At 40.8% G+C, this 21,187-nt stretch overlaps 1 protein-coding gene across 1 annotated transcript; it reads right to left on the minus strand.

Annotated features, from left to right (window-relative positions):
• Nucleotides 1-3,131: 3,131 nt before the first annotated feature.
• On the minus strand, nt 3,132-20,052 carry LOC140455118 (zinc-binding protein A33-like). Its single transcript, XM_072549775.1, has 7 exons — nt 19,642-20,052; nt 19,454-19,549; nt 18,927-19,160; nt 18,046-18,068; nt 15,001-15,116; nt 9,745-9,750; nt 3,132-3,693 (listed from the first exon to the last, which is right to left on the minus strand). Exons 1-7 carry the CDS (start codon nt 20,050-20,052, stop codon nt 3,149-3,151), a joined length of 1,431 nt encoding a protein of 476 aa, XP_072405876.1. The 3' UTR covers nt 3,132-3,148.
• Nucleotides 20,053-21,187: the final 1,135 nt, after the last annotated feature.

Raw genomic sequence — 21,187 nt, forward strand, 5'->3', positions numbered from 1 at the left:
ATTGATGATGATATTCAATAGCTCCCTGGCCTGGAATAAGTCCTGTGATAGGTGACGCACATTTCTGTCTTTGCTGACAATGGCACAATCAACTTGCTTTTCTATACTTGCAGTTCAAACCTATATAAGAGAGAGAGTATCATTCCAAATCATTGGACCTCTCCTCTGACCGTGAACACAAATGGTGCCAGAAACAAACCTAAGCCTCCAGACCAGGCATCAATCAAAGGGTCCCTGACTGGTGAAGGGCATCGGGACTTTTGCTATTTTCTCCTTTCTTTCTCACTTTTTAGTTACTATAATAAATGTTTAAGTAAATTTACGTTATTGAGCCTTCTCTTCACGACATTTAGTCAAATCCAAAGAACGTTTTTCATACATTTTGTGACCCAAGGTAATGTTCGATCAGGTTCTTTTCTTTATGAAACCAGATCCAGTTCTCAATCACTGAACACTAATTAGTCTTATGATCAGTTTTAATCCTGATCAATTAGGAGTAAAATGTACTTACTCAATCCTCCATCATTGATAGATGACCATCATCAGCCTGCTCACACCACCAATTCGTTAGGAATGAATGACTTAAGACAAATTACTCAATACCCAGGTCCGTTCCAATCAACAAATGATTTATTTTACATCAGTGTAAGTAAATCACTGCGTTAACCATGCACTTCTCCGCTGATCAAAAGAAATCATACATTATTTACACCTTTATACCAGATCATCCTCGTTGATTATAGACCAAACACAATGTCAATTGTTACAAATATATCCAATTATGTTAATAATTAGGCATCGAGTGGTTATACAATTAGCTTGTGAACAGTAGCACAGCATGTCAATGTTCATCAGCAACCTTATTAATCATCCTTCGACCTTCATAGTGATTCTCAGTACTCAGGATTTCCTTGTATCTACCAAATCCTGGTTTGCATGTTTCAGCACACACAGCTCAACTGCCTGCATGGTGATAACAGTTGCCCAGTTGAGTAAACGTAAGCCTGTGGCAACAGTAACTACAGGAAAGTGATCAATTTAGTCAGACCTCTGGATTTCCATCACAATAAATCAATAGCATAGTCATAACCATTTTATAGCATACACCACAAATATGTGGATACAGGCAGATGCCAGGTGATAGATAGATGATGGATCCCAAAATAGCCATTCTCAAAATGTCTGCCTTTCTAAATGTGGTTAATCTTTACTGATTCTTATTGAATGTTACCAGAAATATCGGTGATTATTTTGTTACAATCTGATCTTGTAGATTCATTTTTAAGTTCAGTTCACTGACTGTGCCTCTATACTGGTGATTTGCTGATCGAAGTTAGAGTTATAGAGCCATAGAGTCCTACAACAGCACGAAGATAGGCCCTTTGTCCAAACTGTTCCATGCCGACCAAAACGACCAACCATGCTATAGTGATTTCCTTGCACTTGGCCCATACCCTTCTAATCCTTTCCTACCCCTGTATTTGTGGTATTGTCTTTTAAATGTTGTTCATGCACCCACCGCAACAACTTCTGCTGTCGGCAGATTTCATATGTGTACCATCCCCCATGTAAAAATGTTGCCCCTCTGGTTCCCTTTTATTCTTTCCCCTCTTAGCTTAAACTGATGCCCTCTACTCTTCGATTCACAAACCCTGGGAAAATGACTGGATGCATTCACCCTATCCATGTCTCTCATGATTTTATATATTTCTTTCAGATCCCCTCAGTCTCCTATGCTCTAAAAAAGAAGTCATAGCTTGTCCAACCTCTCCCTATAACTCAGGCCGTAGAATCCAGACAACATCCTTGTATGTATCTTCTGCACCCTTTCCAGCTTAACACCAACCTTCCGATAACAAGGTGAGCAAAACTGAACATAATACTCCAAGTGCGACTTCACCAATGTTCTGTATTGTTGCAACATAACTTCCCAACTTCTATACTCAATGGCCTGACTGATAAAGTCAAGGGTGTCAAAAGCCTTCTTCATTGCCCTGTCTATCTGTAACTCCATTTCCAGAGAACCATGACCTGAACTCCAAGGTCGCTTTGTTCCACTACACTCCTGAAGGCCCTACTATTCACCATGAAACTTCTTGCTTGATTTGACTTTCCAAAATGCAAGATCTCACACTTACCTAATTTAAGTTTCATTTGCCATTTCTCTGCCCAATTCCAAGTTGATGCAAATTCTGAGAAACTTACTCACTGTCCGTGGTACCGTGTAATTTAGTGTCATCTGCAAACTTACTAATCATGCCTTGGACATTCTCATCCAAATCATTGATCTAGGTAACAAACAGCAACGGCCCAGCAGCGGCCCATGAGGCACTCTACTAGTCACAGGCCTCCAATCCAACAAGTATCCTTCTACTATTACCTTCTGCTTCCTACCAACAAGCCAATTTTGCATCCAATTTGCCAGCTCCCCCTGGGTTCCATGTGATTTAACCTTCCAGAGCAGCCTACCATGTGGAACCTTGTCAAAGGCCTTACTGAAATCCATATAGAGGATGTCTATTGCTCTGCCCTCGTCAACCCTCCTGGTCACTTCATCAAGTTGACTGGACAAGTGTGCCTATGATGAAAAGTGAAGAAAATATTCCAGATATATTTCCTTTACCGACTATGCTCACCATTACGGCCTCGCCTTCTAAAGCTTGCCACTCGCATTGGACATGGCGACTTTCAGTTCATTTGCTTGCATATGTTTTAGTGTTATAGAATAGCACAGCAGAATATTTTAATATACCCTCCTTCCAATGTGTCAAAATGTATCTAACTATGAGGTGACTGACAGTCTTAAGTTTGTAATCAATATTATTCTCAGCACACCCTGGGTTTATTTACAAATGTGTTCAAACATGGAATCATGTGCAATGTTGGACACTTGATCTGAATTTTGAAAGCAAAATGTGTTCCAATGGCAATATCCAATTTCCACTTCATTTCTTCACCTTACCCCCAACCACCCTCCCAACCTCCCACTCCCCCCTCCCCCCAATCACTTGGTCTGAAAGAACTCCTTGCTGAGCTTACAATACCCAGTTCTGATATAGATCTTATTTTCTTCTTTCTTCTCTCCACCTTTGAAAGAGTCCCACTGTATTAGTCTGAAACTGGTAGGGAGACATTATGGGTGGATCTTTTAGCACTTTTTAATGCCACAGATTACCAGCGGTGCAGAATTTTCTCCATTGGTATTCATTCCCGGACAAAAGTATGGAAATATCTTCTCAGTGAAAGTGTGGGTGAAAGTGTGGATATGGGACATGTTGTCTGCATTGTAAAATGACACCTGTCCACCCTCATAATCCAGAAAGATACCTATCTTTTGGGGATTCAGAGATAGGCCATTCAGGGCGTTAGAGCGGGTAGAGGTCGCAAAATATATTTTCCCTGCTCTCAGCCACACTGTCCAGTAACCATTCACAGGGCAGGAATCTATTTTCCCCTTTCTACCAGCTGACTCTCGAACCACTCCAATTTCCCACTCAGTCTTGTTTTTAACCTTCACTTCCCAGTAACGTCTCCCTGATATGAATCCTTCTGATCCCAGGGCAGAGTACCAGTAGTCAAATCTCTCATTGGTGTACGGAATCTCCTGTTCATTGTCTCCAAGTCGCACCATGGTCTGGTCCTCAGACAGGATTAGCCGGGGATTCGCAGTGTTTGGATCCAGAGTGAGAGAGGCTGGAGCTGGAAAAAAATGTGAAAATAACACTATCAGTGACAGTGGGCAATTTAGGGTTGGAGGTAGGATAAAGCTGGAAAAGGGGTAAGAAAGAGAATAAAGAAAGTGATACATGGTACTAGGAGAAAGTGACCATAGGAAGGAATTGGTCACTGAGGAGTTGAGATTAATTCAGTAAGGGGATCACCTGTTGTCAGTCTGTTGGGAGTGAGTTGAGGTGGAATTGTGTTGGTTCTTGAGGCACAGTGAGAGCGTCCCTACCTCTGAAATAGCAGGCCTGGGTTCAAGCCTCACCTCTTCCAAATTTGTGTAATAGCATGCCTGAACAGGTTGATTAAAATTATCTGGAGGCAGAACTAGCGAGGAGGGCAAGAAGTGTGCGAAATGTGAACCTTTGTGATCGGGTATTGAAAGTGAAAAGAGGTGAGACAATAAGCAGGATGGCAGAAGGAGAAAAGAAAAGTAGGAGTAAAGGAGAGACAAAGCATGAAAGTAGAAAGAGAGATAGCATGAAGTTTGAAGAAAACTAAGGAAGTAGGCTGGAGGGTCAGTGCATGGCAGTAGGGAAAGAATTAGAGTGCACAATGCAGAATGCTTGAAAGTGTGCCAGATTGGAGGAAGCGCAGGATGAAGGGTGTTGTTGGGAAAACATTTGGCTCAGAAGTGAAAACTACTGAACAGAAGGACAAAGAGCATGATGGAACATTGATGAAAGAAATAATAGAGGTGACAAGGAGAGTGACAGCATTTGAGGAAGAGGTAAAAGGAAGAACATAACATCAGAAAAGACTCAGAGGGAAGTGAAGAGGATCTGCAGAATGAAAAGAAGGTTCAAAAGAAAGGAAGAGAGAGAGAGAGCAGAGGACGGTGAGGGGAAGGAAGGGAATAAAGGAAAATTGGGCGAGAGCAACAGTAAGTAGGAAAAAAGAGAGCTAATGTGATTTTGAGACAGAGGTAGAACACTGTTTGGAAGACAGAAGTAGAACTGAAAATGAAGAAAGTATACAGGGCACTAAGGTAAGGTGTGAGTTGGATGATGAAGGGAACAGATAGTATAAAGAATCAGGGGATATCCAAAGCAGAAATAGGCAAGAATATTCAGTATGTGAAAAGTAAGAGGAATGGAAGAGATGTGCAGGGAGAAAATCAGTCAGGGGTGAAGATTGATGCAGAGTTAATGGGCGACAGAAGTGGTACAACTTAACAGAAAAGACAAGTGTGTTTGTGTGTGTGTGAAGAGGCGAGTGGATGAATATGGATTGCAAGGAAGGAGAAAATGAGAGTAGAGTCATTGAGTTATACGACATGGAAACATACCCTTCGGTCTACTTTGTCCACATCGACCAGATTTCCTAAATTAATATAGTCCCATTTACCAACATTTGGCCGATATCCCTCTAAACCATTCCTATTCATGTACCCTTGATGCCCCAGGCTCCACTATTGTCTCTAGCAGCTCATTCTTTCAATCCACCATCCTCTGCATGAAAACGTTGCTCTTTACATCACTTTTAAATCTTACCCCTCTCAGCTTAATCCTATGGTCTCTAGTTTGGATTTCCTTGTTCGGGGAGGGGGAGGGGGGTGTGGAAAGACCATGGCTATTCATCCTATTCATGTCCCTTATGATTTTATACACCACCAGAAGGTCACTCTCCTCCCCTCCCCCGACTCCAGAAAAATATATCCCCAGCATCTCCTTATAGCTCCATCCCTCCAAAACAGCATCCTTGTAAATCTTTACTGACCTTATAATCCTGGTGTCTGATACCTGTTATGTATAAAGTGTTATTAGGCACAGTTGGGCAATTTTAGGGTTATTAAATATTTTAATTTTACTGTGTTGCGATTTCAAATGCTCATGAGTTAAATTTGGTTTGGCTTGGTTTCCCTGTCTTGTAACACACTGAAAGAAGATGGAGTGGATGGGGAGAGCAACAGAAAAGACAGAAGACGTTGGAGTCAAGGCAAAGGAGTTTAGGGAAAAACGGCAAATGGATGATAAGAGTTGGTATCAGAGGCCAGAAGTGGGGAAGGAGGGAGCATAATTATTGGAACAGGGATGCTGTATGTTTCAAAGTGCAAGTAACCTGACAGTTGTAGCAAGGATCCTTTAACAGGTGTTGGAAAATGCAGCAATTGAAGTTTATGTTGCAGAAGAATCGGAGACTTGGGTTTCTGTACTCACATGGAGTTCTGGTTGCAGAATGGTTTGATTGTTCTATGGTCTTTTGCTTGAGGACAACCATGTAATTGTTTCTTAGGTAACTGAACAAATAATGGCTCAAAACACGATAGAGAGAAGTGATCATATTTCCACCAAATCATGAGCACTCTCCATTCTCTGCAGTCAAAACCCAATTCAGACCAGAAGAAATCAAATTGTCTTTCTGATGGCTGTTACTCTAAGTGTTGGATCTTACTTGATTCTTCAGTCACCTCTTATACATGAACCACATCCCCTCTGAATCTTGCAAACCAATGGAAGCATTCAAGGACATTCAAAAAGAAAACTACTGATCAGAAAGAACCAACAAAACAGTCGTGAGCAAAGATTTACTAACTTCTTTCGCAGTTCTGTGTGCGTGTGCGTGAGGCTCATTTCATAAGATGTGAGTTTCTGTTTGTACTGTTGCATGGTTTTTAAGAAGGCATACTGTGTGTTAGCTTTTATTAATCGAGGGACTGAGCATCAGAGCCGCCAAGTCATGCTGCAGTTGTACAAAACTCTGGTCCAGCGGCACTTGGAATATTGCATACAGTTCTGGTCACCTTGTTATACCTTGTTATAGAAAGGATGTGAAAGCTTTCAGAGGAGATTTGCTAGGATATTGCCTGGTATGGAGGGAAGGTCTACTAGGAAAGGCCTCATGAGGAAAGGCTGAGGAACTTGAGGCTGTTTTCATTAGAAAGAAGAAGGTTGACAGGTGACCTTATTGAGCCATGTAAAATAATCAGAGGATTAGATAAGGCGGACGGTGAAAGCTTTTTCCTCAGATGATGATGGCTAGCACGAGGGGACATAGCTTTAAATTAAGGGGTGATAGATATAGGACAGATGACAAAGGTAGTTTTTTTACTCCAAGCATAGGAAGGACGTGCAATTCACTGCTTGCAGCAGTAGTAGACTCACTAAATTTAAGGGCATTTAAATGGTCATTGGCTAAACATATGGGTGAAAATGGAACAGATTATGATAGATGGGCTTCAGATTGGTTCACCAGGGCAGCACAACATTGAGGACCGAAGGGCCTGTACTGCCCTATAATGTTCTATGTTCGACATTCTATGACAGTTTATAACTTCCTCCATGTAGCCAGAATCCAATTACTTTTAATCAGTAATAACTTGTCAAGTACAACAACCTCGTCCAAGCTTTTATCAAGCTTAGACTGATAATTTTGTAATTTTTTTTCTACTTGCTATAAAATCCTTAAGTTTTTGATATCTCTGGGAAAGGTGTGACTTGATTTCAAATGTGCTATCTCAGTGAGTCATAGCAGTTAGATTTGAGAAATTAAAATCTACTATCATCTGGCTTCTGGATAATAAAAACAAAAGTAGGTGGGCCTGACAGCAGTGAGGAAGTCAAAAACTGTCTACAGACGGGAATGGGCATTTGACATGACTGGCTAATATTTTCGCTGATTGAATATAATGTGAGAAACTATGAGTTTATGCACTTTGGCAGGATGAATAGATGAATATCATTTAACTGGAGAAAGTCTGAAAATTGCAACTGTACAACTGGATTTGGATGATCATGTGCATGAATTGCAAATGGCATACAAGGTTCAGTAGGTCACAGGGAAGGAAATATGGGATGTTGGATGTTATCTCAAAGTTAAAGTTTATTTTATTGTTATTCATTTGTGGGATGTGAGCATCTATTGTCCATTCCAAGTTGCCTGGAAGGAGTTAGGAGTTAGGAGTTAGGAGTCAGGAGTCAGGATTCAGGAGTCACATTGCTGTGGAACTAGAGTCACATGTCGGCCAGCGCATGTAAGGATGGCAGATTCCTGTGCCTGAAGGACATTAGTGAAATGGAAGGGTTTTAAGGTTAGGGTCCACATGTTTCTTAATTCTCATTATGTGGGAGCCCAACACACTGGTGCAAAGGACAAGGCTGAAACAATTGCAACTATCTATAGTGTCACTGAGGCAAAACCATGGGATGCTCTCCCTAATGCCATCATGTTTCTACTTAAATTAAATGGCTTACAATGTTTCAAGGAGGCAGTTGACCACCACATTCTCAAGGGCAGGTTGAAATAGGCAATAGGTGTTGGACCAGCTAGCAATGCTTGCAATCTGTGAATGATTAAAATAAGCCTGATGTACTAACTACACATTCTGTATTGGCATAATCCTGAATTCCATAGTATCAGGGTTTTGAGCCTTCAGGTAATTCAATTCATTACACGTAGTGTCGGAACATACTGGGTACTGAAACACTTGAATGTTGCTAGTAAACTTACCTGCGATTTCTTAAAAAGAATCTACTTAACTCTATCTTAAAAATATTCAGGGACACAGCTTAATTCTGCTCTGCACAATTTCACCTTTGAAACAAGAGGGTTCCAAACATTCACAAATATCTAAGAGAAGAAATATGTTGTGAAGTATCAGTTTTCAGTGAATGATGATTATTAAAGTAATAGCCTCTCATTCTAGTTGCACCCATTAGAGGAAACATCCTCTCAAAACCTACCCTATCTGGAGTCTTCATGATTTATACGTTTCAATCAAATTGTCTCTTACTCCAAAATCCAATCAATAAAATGATAGTCTGTATTGTTATGTTTACATTTCCTGCTAACATCCTTAATTTCACACTTTCCTGTATTATTTCGGTTTATCATTTGTTTGCAGCGGCTAATATAACCAATTAATATATGTTTCTACCTCCCTCTGTTTTCTTTAGAGTGTACAATTCCATCTATCTTTGTGTCAACTACCAACTTGACATCATGCCATCTAAACCTAAATGCAAGTAATATATATCGAATGTAAACATTTGTTGTCATTGGACTGATTTCTGAAACTAACGAAGCACATCTTATATCTTGGCAACCTCAAAAACACCCACTGACTCAATGCAGTTACCTAATCTAGCTCCTTTACATGTTGCTGATGAGCTTTGAGCTTTTTTTCGACAATGACCTGCAAAGTGGCATGTTCTGAAAAACATTCTGGAAAACTAATTACGTATTTGTGATGCCTAAGAACACGTAGAATCTGCCTGAATGGGAAGTGAAGGCTTAGTGGCAAAATAGTCAGACTGTTAATCCACAGACAAGGATGAAATTGCAATACATCTGGATAGCAGTAACAGAATAGGTCAGAGTCAGCATGGATTTATGAAGGGAAAATCATGCTTGACTAATCTTCTGGAATTTTTTGACGAAGTAACTCTGAAGATGGACAAGGGAGATCCAGAGGATGTAGTGCACCTGGACTTTCAGAAAGCCTTTGATAAAGTCCCACATAAGAGGTTAGTGAGCAAAATTAGGGCGCGTGGTATTGGGGGCAAAATACTGACTTCGACTGAAAACCGGTTAGCTTACAGGAAACAAAGAGTAGGATAAACGGCTCCCTTTTGGAATGGCAGGTGGTGACCAGTGGGGTACCGCAGGGATCAGTGCCGGGACGACAGCTTTTTACAATATATATTAATGATATAGAAGATGCTATAAATAGTAACATTAGCAAATTTGCTGATGATACAAAGTTGGGTGGCAGGGTGAAATGTGAGGAGGATGGTAGGAGATTACAGGGTTAGGCGAGTGGACAAATACATGGCAGATGCAGTTTAATGTGGATAAATGTATGGTTATCCACTTTGGTGGCAAGAACAGGAAGGCAGATTACTACCTAAATGGAGTCAAGTTAGGTAAAGGGGCAGTACAAAGAGATCTGGGTGTTCTTGTACACCAGTCAATGAAGGCAAGCATGCAGGTACAGCAGGTAGTGAGAAGGCTAATAGCATGCTGGCCTTCATAACAAGAGGAATTGAGTACAGAAGCAAAGACGTTCTTCTGTAGCTGTACAGAGTCCTGGTGAGACCACACCTGGAATATTGTGTCCAGTTCTGGTCTCCAAATTTGAGGAAAGACATTCTGGCTATTGAGGGAGTGCAGCATAGGTTCACGAGGTCAATTCCTGGATTGGTGGGACTATCTTATGTTGAAAGATTGGAGAAACTGGGCTTGTATACCCTTGAGTTTAGAAGACTGAGAGGGGATCTGATTGAGACAAAAAAATTATTAAAGGATTGGACACTCTGGAGGCAGGAAACATGTTTCCACTGAAGGGTGAGTCCCGAACCAGAGGACACAGCTTAAAAATAAGGGGTAGACCATTTAGGACAGAGATGAGAAGAAACTTCTTCATCCAGAGAGTGGTGGATGTTTGGAATGCTCTGCCCCAGAAGGCAGTGGAGGCCCAGTCTCTGGATTCGTTTAAGAAAGAGTTGGATAGAGCTCTCAAGGATAGTGGAGTCAAGGGATTTTGAGATAAGGCAGGAACAGGATACTGATTGAGGATGATTAGCCATGATCATAATGAATGGTGGTGCTGGCTCGAAGGGCAAAAGTCCTGTACCTATTGTCTATTGTAACAATGTGGGGATCCAGGGTGAATCCTGCCACAGCAGATGATGCATTTTGTATGGTGGCAGAGTAGCTGGTTAGATCAGTTAGTAAAGTATGCCATATTCTGGAGTTTAGTAAGAGTGACAAAGGGTTCAAGTGCAACAAGGTACTGAACTTTTAAAAAACACATGCCAGAACTCAGCTCGAGCTTTAAATTAAGGGGGGGTAGATATAGGACTGATGTTCGGGGTAGGTTCTTCAGTCAGCGAGTCGTAAGTTCATGGAATGCCCTGCCAGTAGCAGTAGTGGACTCTCCCTCTTTATGGGTATTTAAGCGGGCATTGGATAGGTATATGGAGGATAGTGGGTTAGTGTAGGTTAGGTGTGCTTTGATCGGCGCAACATCGAGGGCCGAAGGGCCTGTACTGCGCTGTAATGTTCTATGTTCTATGTTCTATGCTCTATTGTGCACAGTTCTGGGTGGCACAAAAAGAAAAGGTGTTGAGGCGTTAGTAAAAGTTCAAAACAGAGTTACAAGAAGGAATCAAGCAATGGGAAACTTCTGGTATGAGAGGTTTTGAACTATTAGACGTGTTGAAATAGTTCTCCTGCGTTAGCAGAAGGCTAAGAGGACAAATGATAGATGTTTTCAAAACCATGAGGATGCTGGATAGAGTACATAAGGAGAAAGTGTTTCCACTTGCAACTGTGTCGAGAGTGAGATAGGACATAAAATAATTCGTAAAGGAATCAAGTGAGACAGCTTCTATTGAAGGATCAAGAGTGAAGCTGTTGATATTTGGAATAAAAAACAGTAACCAAGGATTTGGGGAAAGGCCAGAAGAATAATACTATCTTTTTTTAATCATTTGAGAGTATGGAAAGACACAATGGGTTGAATTGGTCCTTTAAGCACAATCACCATTCTGCAATTACGTGAATCTGTCACTGATTCAAAGTGGTGAAACTAGCTTCGTAACAACACTGAGAGTGCCCACTTGCAGCTGGTCAAACATCTTGCATATAAACCTTCTCCAGGTGAGGTGCAAATACCTGAGATAGCTGAATGACTATAGTAAACAAAAGTAAGAAATGTAAAACAACTGACAGATTTATAGAGATAGCACAGTAGGACATGCGTGATGGCAACAGAATCTCAGTGCTGCAGGACACTTGTGTGATCCAAGGTAAAGATGGTGGTATATAAAAAAAGCACTAGTCACACTCTCTGAGGTAGAAGCATCACATTGCAACTCATCAGGAATGGGAAATTATTGGAAGATTTTCTCAATCACTTGAGATTGTGTTAACTTATCAATTCTATCTGAAAGGCTTTTGTGAACAAGGTGTGCGAAATTACATTAATTCTAAAGATTATAGTGTATTATTAGTTTGAGTTAAAACCTTGTGGTCGTATATTATTGGGTCTCAGGTTTAGATTAGAGTGGTGCTGGAAAAGCACAGCAGGTCGGGCAGCATCCAAAGAGCAGGAAAATCGATGTATTGGGCAACCCGACAGTAATTACATTGTGGGATCAGTGAGTCAGGAAGAAAGGCAAGGGAATATAAATTCAAGTTTAATTACAGGTGCTATTAATTTACATATAGGTTAGGTGAAACAGATTGGTGAAAGTAGTCAGGCAGATGAATCAATGTATTGCTTGTGGATATTATTTGAAGGAGCAATCATACCAGAAAACAAGTATTCTAGATATAATTAATGACTTCATTGGAAAAGCTCACCTAGCTGTCAATGCAAAATAATCTGATTAAAATTCAGTTTGGAGAAAAGAAGACTGAATAAGACAGTGAGTTTTCAGTAATTCAAAACTCTTATCAGGCTCAAGTGAATTTTGAACGATGAGATGAGATAAAGCAGCGATGAGTCAGTGACAGACATTTAAGATAATTTGTAATAGGCAAACATACATGACAAATGGAAAGAAAGACTCTTTCAAACGTTATCTGCACACATCCTCACCTTGACCAATGTTTTGAATTACAATTATAAAATGATGTGCTTTTTTGCACAATGTTTTAGTTTTAAAATAGTGATGAAAAAGGATGGATCAGATCAAAATGTTGAAGTTCTCATTTGGAGGAAGGTTAACTTTGAAGGTATTAGGCAAGAACTTTCAAAAGCTTATTGGGGGTAGGTCTTTTCAGGTAAAGGTGATAGCTGGAAAATGGGAAGCCTTCAGAAATGCGATAACAGAATCTAGAGATGGTATACACCTGTTAGGGTGAAACGAAAGGCTAGCAAATGTAGGGAATGTTGGATGACTAGAGAAATAGAGAATTTGATTATGAGAAAGAAGAAAGAATATGTCAGGTATAGACAGCATAGATCGAGTGAATCCTTAGAAGACTATAAAGGCTGTAGGCGAATGCTTAAGAGGGAAATCAGGAGGGCAAAAAGGGGACATAATATAGCTTTGGCAAATAGAATTAAGGAGAATCCAAAGGGTTTTTAAAACTACATTGAGGACATAAAGGTAACGAGGGAAAGAAAAGGCCTCCCAAACATCAGTAAGGCGGTCTTTGTCTGGAGCCACAAGAGATGGGGATATAATAAACAAATATTTTGCATCAGTGTTTACTGTTGAGAAGGACATGGAAGACAGAATGCAGGGAAGTAGATGGTCTCATCTTGAAAAATGTCCATATTACAGAGGATGAAGTGCTGGATATCTTGAAATGCATAAAAGTGGATAAATCCCCAGGACTTGATCAGGTGTACCCAAGGGCTCTGTTGGAAGCTAGGGAAGTGATTGCTGGCCCCCTTGCTGAGATATTTGGATCATTGGTAGTCACAGGTGAGGTCCTGGAAAATTGGAGGTTGGCTAATGTAGTGCCACTATTTCAGAAAGGTGGTAAAGAAAAGCCAGGAAACTATGGACCGGCCAGCCTGACATCATTGGTGGGCAAGTTGTTGGAGGGAATCCTGAGGGACAGAATGTACATGTATTTGGAAATACAAGGACTGATTAGGGATCACCAACAGGGTTTGTGCGTGGAAAATCATGTCTTACAAACTTGATTGACTGTTTTGAAGAAGTAAGAAATTGATTGATGAGGGCAGAGTGATAGATGATAGATTGGACTTCAGTAAGGTGATCGACAAGGTTACCCTTTGGAAACAGGTTAGCAAGGTTAGATCTCATGGCATACAGGGAGAACTAACCATTTGGTTACAGAACTGGCTCAAAGGTAGAAGGCGGTGGTGGAGGGTTGTTTTTCAGACTAAGGCCTGTGACCAGTGGATTGCCAGAAGGATCGGCGCTGAGTCCACTTCTTTTCGTCACTTATATAAATGATTTGGTTGCGAGCATAAGAGGTATAGTTAGTAAGTTTGCAGATGACACCAAAATTGGAGGTGTAGTGGAAAGTTATCTCAGATTGCAATGAGATCTTGATCAGATGGGCAAATAGGCTGAGGAGTGGCAGATGGAGTTTAATTTAGATAAGTGTGAGGTGCTGCATTTTGGAACAGCAAATTTTAGCAGGACGTCTACACTAAATGGTAAGGTTGGGAGTGTTGCTGAACAAAGAGAATTTGGAGTGCAGGTTCATAGCTCCTTGAAAGTAAAGTCACAACAAGATAAGATAATGAAGACGACGTTTGGTATGCTTTCCTTTATTGGTCAGAATATTGAGTACAGCAGTTGGGAGGCCACATTAAGGCTGTGATGGATATTGGTGAGGAGAAAGTGATGACTGCAGATGCTGGAGACCAGAGCTGAAAATGTGTTGCTGGAAAAGCGCAGCTGGTCAGGTAGCATCCAAGGAACAGGAGAATTGACGTTTCCTGAAGAAGAGCTTATGCCCGAAACGTCGATCCTCCCGTTCCTTGGATGCTGCCTGACCTGCTGCGCTTTTCCAGGACATTGGTGAGACCACTTTTGGAATATTGCATGCAAATATGATCTGCTTCCTATGTCTTGAAACTTGAAAGGGTTCAGAAAAGATTTGCAAGGATGTTGCCAGGGTTGGAGGATTTGAGCTATCGGGAGAAGTTGAACAGGTGGGAGGCTGTTTTCACTGGAGCATTGGAGGCTGAGTGGTGACCTTATAGGTCATGAGGGGTATGGACAGGATAAATAGCCAAAGTCATTTCCCTGGGGTGGGGGAGTCCAGAACTAGATGGCATAGGTTTAGGCTGAGAGGGAAAGATATAAAAGAGGCCTAAGGGACAACATTCTCATGAAGAGGGTGGTACATGTATGGAATGACCTGCCAGAGGAAGTGGTGGAGGCTGGTACAATTGCAACATTTAAAAGGCATCTGTATGGATATATGATTGGAAGGATTTGGAGGGATATGGGTCGGGTGTGGTAAGTGGGACTACATTAGTTTGGACTATCTGGTCAGCATGGACAAATTGGACTGAAGGGTCTGTTTCCATGTTGTACATCTGTTTGACTATGACTCGAGGTCGCCTATTAATATCTTACCATCTTCAGCAAAACTCAACATAGTGCTGTGTAAATGCAATTTCATAACCGTAAATCCATGCTGTAATCTTCGACTAATACAAAAAGGTTATTTGTTTTGTTCCATAATACCAAAAGTTTCATACACAAGTTTCCAAAGCAACAGAATATGAGGTTCGGTAGGAGCCATCTAATGTGAGCTTTTAATCTGAAGATTTGCAGTCTCTTTAGTCCATGCACAATTGGATTTGTAATTAAGGGATTGGATCTATAAGTTTACCTGGGTCAATACTGTTTATCATTTCTCTCCATATCACGTACTGTAAAGGGCCTTTGAACTTTCCAGCAGACAGGGTGGTGGCTTCTGTTGAGATTTGCAGAGTTTCATCGCTTATCCTGTACATATTAAACCATTGATGTTATCAATTCATTTTTATTTCGAACATCAAATGAATTATATGAATGTTCAATCTATCTAAACATCCCAATCGTTCAGCATCGTTCAAGTTAGATCAAATGTGACAATGATATTTTAATCTCGTTTCAACACAGAAGGAACAGGTAAATTGGTATTTCATTGGAAGAAAATGTTTTCAGCCTGATAACAGGTTAGTTGCTGCACTGTTATATATTGGGGATGTTTGTGCCACAGTGGGGAACATTTGTGCTTTTTGCTTTGGAATATTTGTGTTCACATCACACTGCATGACTCATCATAATGTGCTTTCAAGGTGCAGCTAAATATAATTCAATAATCATTTTATACAAATGACAAAAAAAAATGTGGACTCAATGGAGATACTTGTGGCATACTGCTGGTCATAAGCCTCCAGTCTGAAAAGCAATCTGCATTATCACTTTGTCTTCTCCCTTCGAACCAGTTTTGTATCAAAATGGCTAGTTCTCCCTGCATTCCATGGAATCTGACCTTGCTGACCAGTCTGCCATGCAGAACTTTGTTGAACATCTTACTGAACTTCATAAAGTTCAGGTCGACCACTCTGCCTTCATCAATGCTCTCCGTAACTTCTCCAAAAAACTCAATTAAGTTAGCGAGACATGATTTCCCACGCACAAAGCCATGCTGACTATCCCTCATCTGTTTTTGCCTTTCCAGATACATATCTGCTTGCCTTTATTGGTCAGCCATGATGTGGAAATGCCGGTGTTGGATTGGAGGAGACTGAGTCAGAAGTCACATGACATTAGTTTATTGTCCAACCATTGAAGTCACCACCTGATGAAGGAGCAGTGCTGAAAGCTTGTGATTTCAAATAAAATTGTTGGACTGTAAACTGGTGTCATGTAACTTTTGACCGAATCGGTCAGTGCACTGTGTATTGGAGTTGGGAGGTCATGCTGCAGCTGTAAAGCCATTGGTGAGGCCACTTTTGGAATGTTCTGATAGCAGGGAGATCTGAACTGAATGTAAGGGTGTTGTGAAACTTGAAAGGGTTCTGAAAAGATTTATAAAGATGCTGCCAAGGTTGGAGGTTTTGAGGTTTAGAGAGCGACTGAAAAGGCTAGGGTGGTTTTCCTTTGAGCATTGGAGGCTGAGGGGTGACCTTGTAGTAATTTATAAAATCATGAGAGGCATAGAGTGAATAGCCAAGGTCTTTTCCGCAGGGTGGTGGAGTCCAAAACAAGAATGCATAGGTTTAAGGTGAGAGGGGAAAAATTCTAAAGGGAACTAAGGGACAACTTGATGGTACATGTGTGGAACAGTCTGCCAGATGAAGTGGAGGCTGGTAAAAAAAACAACAACATTTAAATTGCACTTGGATGGATAAATGAATAGGAAAATTCAGAGGGATATGGGTCAAATGCTGGGAAATGGAACTAGATTAAACAAGGATATTTATTGGCAAGGGCGAGTTGGATTGAAGTGTCTGTTTCTGTCGCTGTACTGGTATCTGACTGCTCCACAGCTCTCATTTGAGGAATAACACCTTATCGTCTGCCTGGGCACCCTACAGCCCGAAGGACTCAACACTGAGTTCTCAATTTCAAATGACCTCCCACCCTATTCCGAAATACCTGCCCATCCCCCTCCGTCTGTCACTAACCTGATTCATTCCTCCCATTAACCAACCAGGTTATACTAACTGACTTCATCTATCCCACTTCCCCACCACCCCTTTTTTCTTCAGCTCCCCCCAGTCCTGAAGAAGGGTTACACCTGAAACATCGACTTCTGCACCTCCTGATGCTGTGTTCTTTCATCTCCCTGCTTGTCTACTAATTTATAATCAAACATTTGCTGGCATGAAAGTTGGCATTTTCATGAATACACTTTATTGTTCCAGACTTAAGCATGTATTTGAAACTACATGCTGCCAAAGTAATTTCAACCACTTGACAACCAGTTCACTGTATGACTGGAGTAGATCAGAATGGTACCAATTGCATGGTGTGAATTCCATTTCTATCCAGTGTAGATGAGGGGCTTACCTGTCACAGTGGGTAAGACCTATTTTCTGGCTTGGAAATAAAGACACCAGAATGCCAAACAGCAGAAGGTAAGCATTTCACCTACTCAGTTAATAGTTTACAAGCAATTTACATCAATGCATGTAAAAAAACGAAGCTGAAATATTAGAAGCTGTTATTACCTGGAAGTGAACAACAAATTTCAAAGGAACATAACATTAGACTCCAAAACAATCGGCTGAGTTTCCTCAGCCGATTGTGCTCTATTTCTCATAATAAAACGCAATTTTCCCGGAATCCTACCCGTCTTCTCCTTGTTGCCTGAAGAAATCTTTGATTTGAGCCACTGCTCAGTTGACAGCTAGCCCTTCACTAGTTGAGGCATGAAGTTGTGAACATTTCTTGTTAAACCTTTCGACCTCGCGACTTACCACTCTTAGATAAATAAGTCATCTCAAATCTATTCCCTCGCCTGTGTTCATATCTGCTGGCGTGGCTTACTTTTAATTTCTTTGCGTTCTAAGATCATGATGACATTTGAGTATAAAAAGAGAAGACTGTGATCATTTAGGTTACGATTTTCTCGGGTTCGTCAGTGGTCTCTGGACATTCCAAAGGCAACTATGTCTCAGGCAGCCGGTGACTTGCAAGTGATCATTGCAGACCTTGAAAATGGTATTTTGTGTGCAATCTACAATGTCATTTAATACTTCTTTTTTCAGAATGGGTTTCTACATAATCACACTTGTTATTGCATGAAAACAGACAAGGGTGAATCAGAATGGAATTATGAAGAATAAGCACGAAAGAAATTTGTTTCCTACAGTCATAACATAATTCGGAGATATTTCAAATAAATTACTTCCATAAGGTTTCAATACTGAGATTATCTTACCTTCTCTTCCGACCAAATGATGCCTGAAAAGAAAGACAAACAATGAGCAAAATGGTAACTGAATTCAGGAGGAAGTAGCTAGGTTGAAATGACGGAACACCAAACAGTTGGATCTTAACGTGGAAGGACAAAGTGACGCATTTAGAAAAGAAGAATGTGAAGGGACAATATAAACTAAATAATGCAATTCGTGAAAAAAAAACATGAACAGAGAGGTTGGTGTATTAAGTATAACAATCATCTAGACAACAGAATGATAATTTAGGGAGTTTTCCATTACCCAAGACAAAGAATGGCTGACAGTGAAGGGAACAGATTCAACAAGCGTTTTCTAGAAGGGTTCGGCGAGAAGGAAAAGGAATCAACTGCCCCTTCCAACCAATTCGCCCAACGCTCGAAATATCAACTAATTGCTTAACCTTTACAAAGAGGGTGCAGGCGTGAAAGACCAAGTTGTTTCCTTCTGGTCTGCAGCATTTGATATTTAGATTATATGCTGTCAGATTCTGAAACTCTCAATAACAATTTGTCTCACACACCAGTGACTCTCATTCTTCATTCACAACACACACACACACAACGTTGAGATGTATGTCAACTAAATTGGGAAATTCAGCAGAAAATTATGCATATGTAACAAAAAGAAATCCACATCAACTTTCAAATCATACTTCTAAGTCGCGCGAGATTCCAGAGATTCTGTAGGAGTTTAAGAGCGATTAGTTCAGCAACAACAGGAAAATCGTCCAGTGCTGGTCATAAATTCGGATTTATTTTGTTTCTTTCTTTTCAGTAAATGTCACATGAATTGCATAGTTGCCATCAGTTATTCTAAAACTCTGCAAAGTCTGACTGAACTGATCCGGAAGGTACTGTCTCACCTTCAGAAATGCCAGCAGGTCGTTTTGCTCCATGAGAGTCTGCAAACTTGAGCGTTTTTCCTCAATAGATTTTAATCTCTCCTGAATCTCTCGAAGGTTTTTCTCCATTGGTTCTACAATCCGCTTCTCTTCTTCCCGGAGATCGCTGAGTAACCGCTGCTCTTTCGCAGTGAGAATCTGGTGCAATTCTCTGAACTCGGATTTGATGTGCTTCTCCAAACTGTTCGCCTGTTCCTACCATATGAATTGCGAAACAGCATTAGATTTAAAAGTGGATAACGTCGCTTTGTTTCGGCGCCATCTTGGATGACAGAATAAATTACCGAATAAATTGTTTAAATCATAAAATACTGAATAAATGAATATTAAATTGATAATACTAAAACTGAAACGGGTTAAACATTTCATCTTTCCCTCTCCTCAGTTTTCACCGTCTTTGCTCCTCGCCATCAGACAGCATAAATATCCCCCGATTAACCGAACAAAATTAACTGCAATGCCAGGAATCCTGCACAGGGAGGCCTCACCTTAAGATCAAAAATCTTCTGTTTCAGTGTCTTTTCGGATTCTTGCTCAACCGACTGATCTCCTGAGAGAGAATCTAACGAAGATTTCACGCGTTTCTGGAATTCGAGGAATAAATAAATTAGAGATTTAAAATGGTTAGTTGAGAATGTAATTAGATGAATAATTCATAAAATGTCTTCTGTTGTACCTTGTACATTTCAGTGGCATCCTCAATCGGCATTTCGCGGTGCTGTCCGTGTTCAGCCGAATCTTTGCAAGTTTCACAGATCAATTTGTTTTCAGTTTGACAAACCCACTTCAATTCTTCCCTGTGGTCATCACACATAAGTTGATTTTCCTTGACTTTTGGAACCTGTTTTGCCTGTCGAGCTTTCTCTGCCAGTTTCGCTAAGAGCTTATTTATCCTGAGGTCTCTGTGTGGAAAGCTCTCTCTACATTCCGGGCAGGAGTTTATCGCCTTCTTTTCCCAACACTTGGTGATGCAGGAGCGGCAAAAGTTATGACCACAGTCTAGCGAAATCGGATCAGTGAAGAATTCATGGCAAATTGGACAAATTATCTCTTCGGTCCAGTTCTCTTCCTTTTGCTTGGAAGCCATGTTCGCGCTTTACACTTCCTGATCCAAACTGACTGAGATTCTCGTACGTTGCAGAACAGCTTCAGATCCGCGATTTTCCGATTAAATCCCGATCCAACACTAAACTAATTATAATTTCAAACATATTTTTGTTATATACACCATTTCAACTGGTGGAGAAACAAAAGCTTAAGATTCTGCAGGGCGTTCAGAGTTAGTACTGGGAGGGGAACTGAACTCTGACCAGAATCTAAAGTCCACAGAGTGTTGACACTCGATGTGGAAAAGAGAGGGAGAGGCGGAGGACGTGGGCAGGGATCGGAATTTTATTGCACAATAATCTAGACCAAACTGAACTTGAACTTTTGCAGTGTTCGGGGATCAAAGACACGGACAAGACTGTACCTGATGGAGTTCAACGTTATTCACGAAGGAGACTGTGCACTAACGACCATGTGGTCTCAAATCAGAGTGGTAACAGCTTAATTGGAAACATACAGGTGTTGTTATCCACATGCAGTTTCCGCCCTTTGCCCTTCCGGGTATTAGACCGCGCAAACGCGGAAGGTGATTGGCACAACAGGTCTTCCAATCCACAGATAACGTGACAATAAAATACGTTGTGTTTTTCCTAAATGGAGTCATACTTACTGCTCAATCTGATAGAGAGTAATTGGTCCCGAAACGTTCACTGTGTCACAGATACTGAAATACTTGCCGTGCTTCGTTAGAAATATCTATTTTCGGTTCAGAGCTCCAGCACCTGCCTCTCATTGTTTTACTGCAAACTTATTGAATGTTTTTGGAGCTGCGACATTTCAGATAAGTGTAAAGTGTTCCACCAGACTCCTGACTACAGCCTTGGTGGATTTCTGTTGGGGAGGCAGGGGATGGGTTTTGCCACAAGTCTTTAACTTGTTCTTTCAGCCAGTGTATTTTTTTTTACAACTGCTTGAGATCACCTATTGACAATGAAATGCTTAAGAAATACATCGTGGGCGATTCAGCCTTGATATTGCAATATTTCAAGATCAGATAGTTTTATTCTTGTCTGTTCAAGATGGTTATTGTCTTATGCTTTAGTGGTGTAAATATTGATAATGACTTATCACGGAGAAAGTGAGGACTGCAAATGCTGGAGATCAGAGCTGAAAAT

Source organism: Chiloscyllium punctatum, chromosome 30 (genome assembly GCF_047496795.1).
Source record: "Chiloscyllium punctatum isolate Juve2018m chromosome 30, sChiPun1.3, whole genome shotgun sequence".
Classification (NCBI taxonomy): domain Eukaryota; kingdom Metazoa; phylum Chordata; class Chondrichthyes; order Orectolobiformes; family Hemiscylliidae; genus Chiloscyllium; species Chiloscyllium punctatum.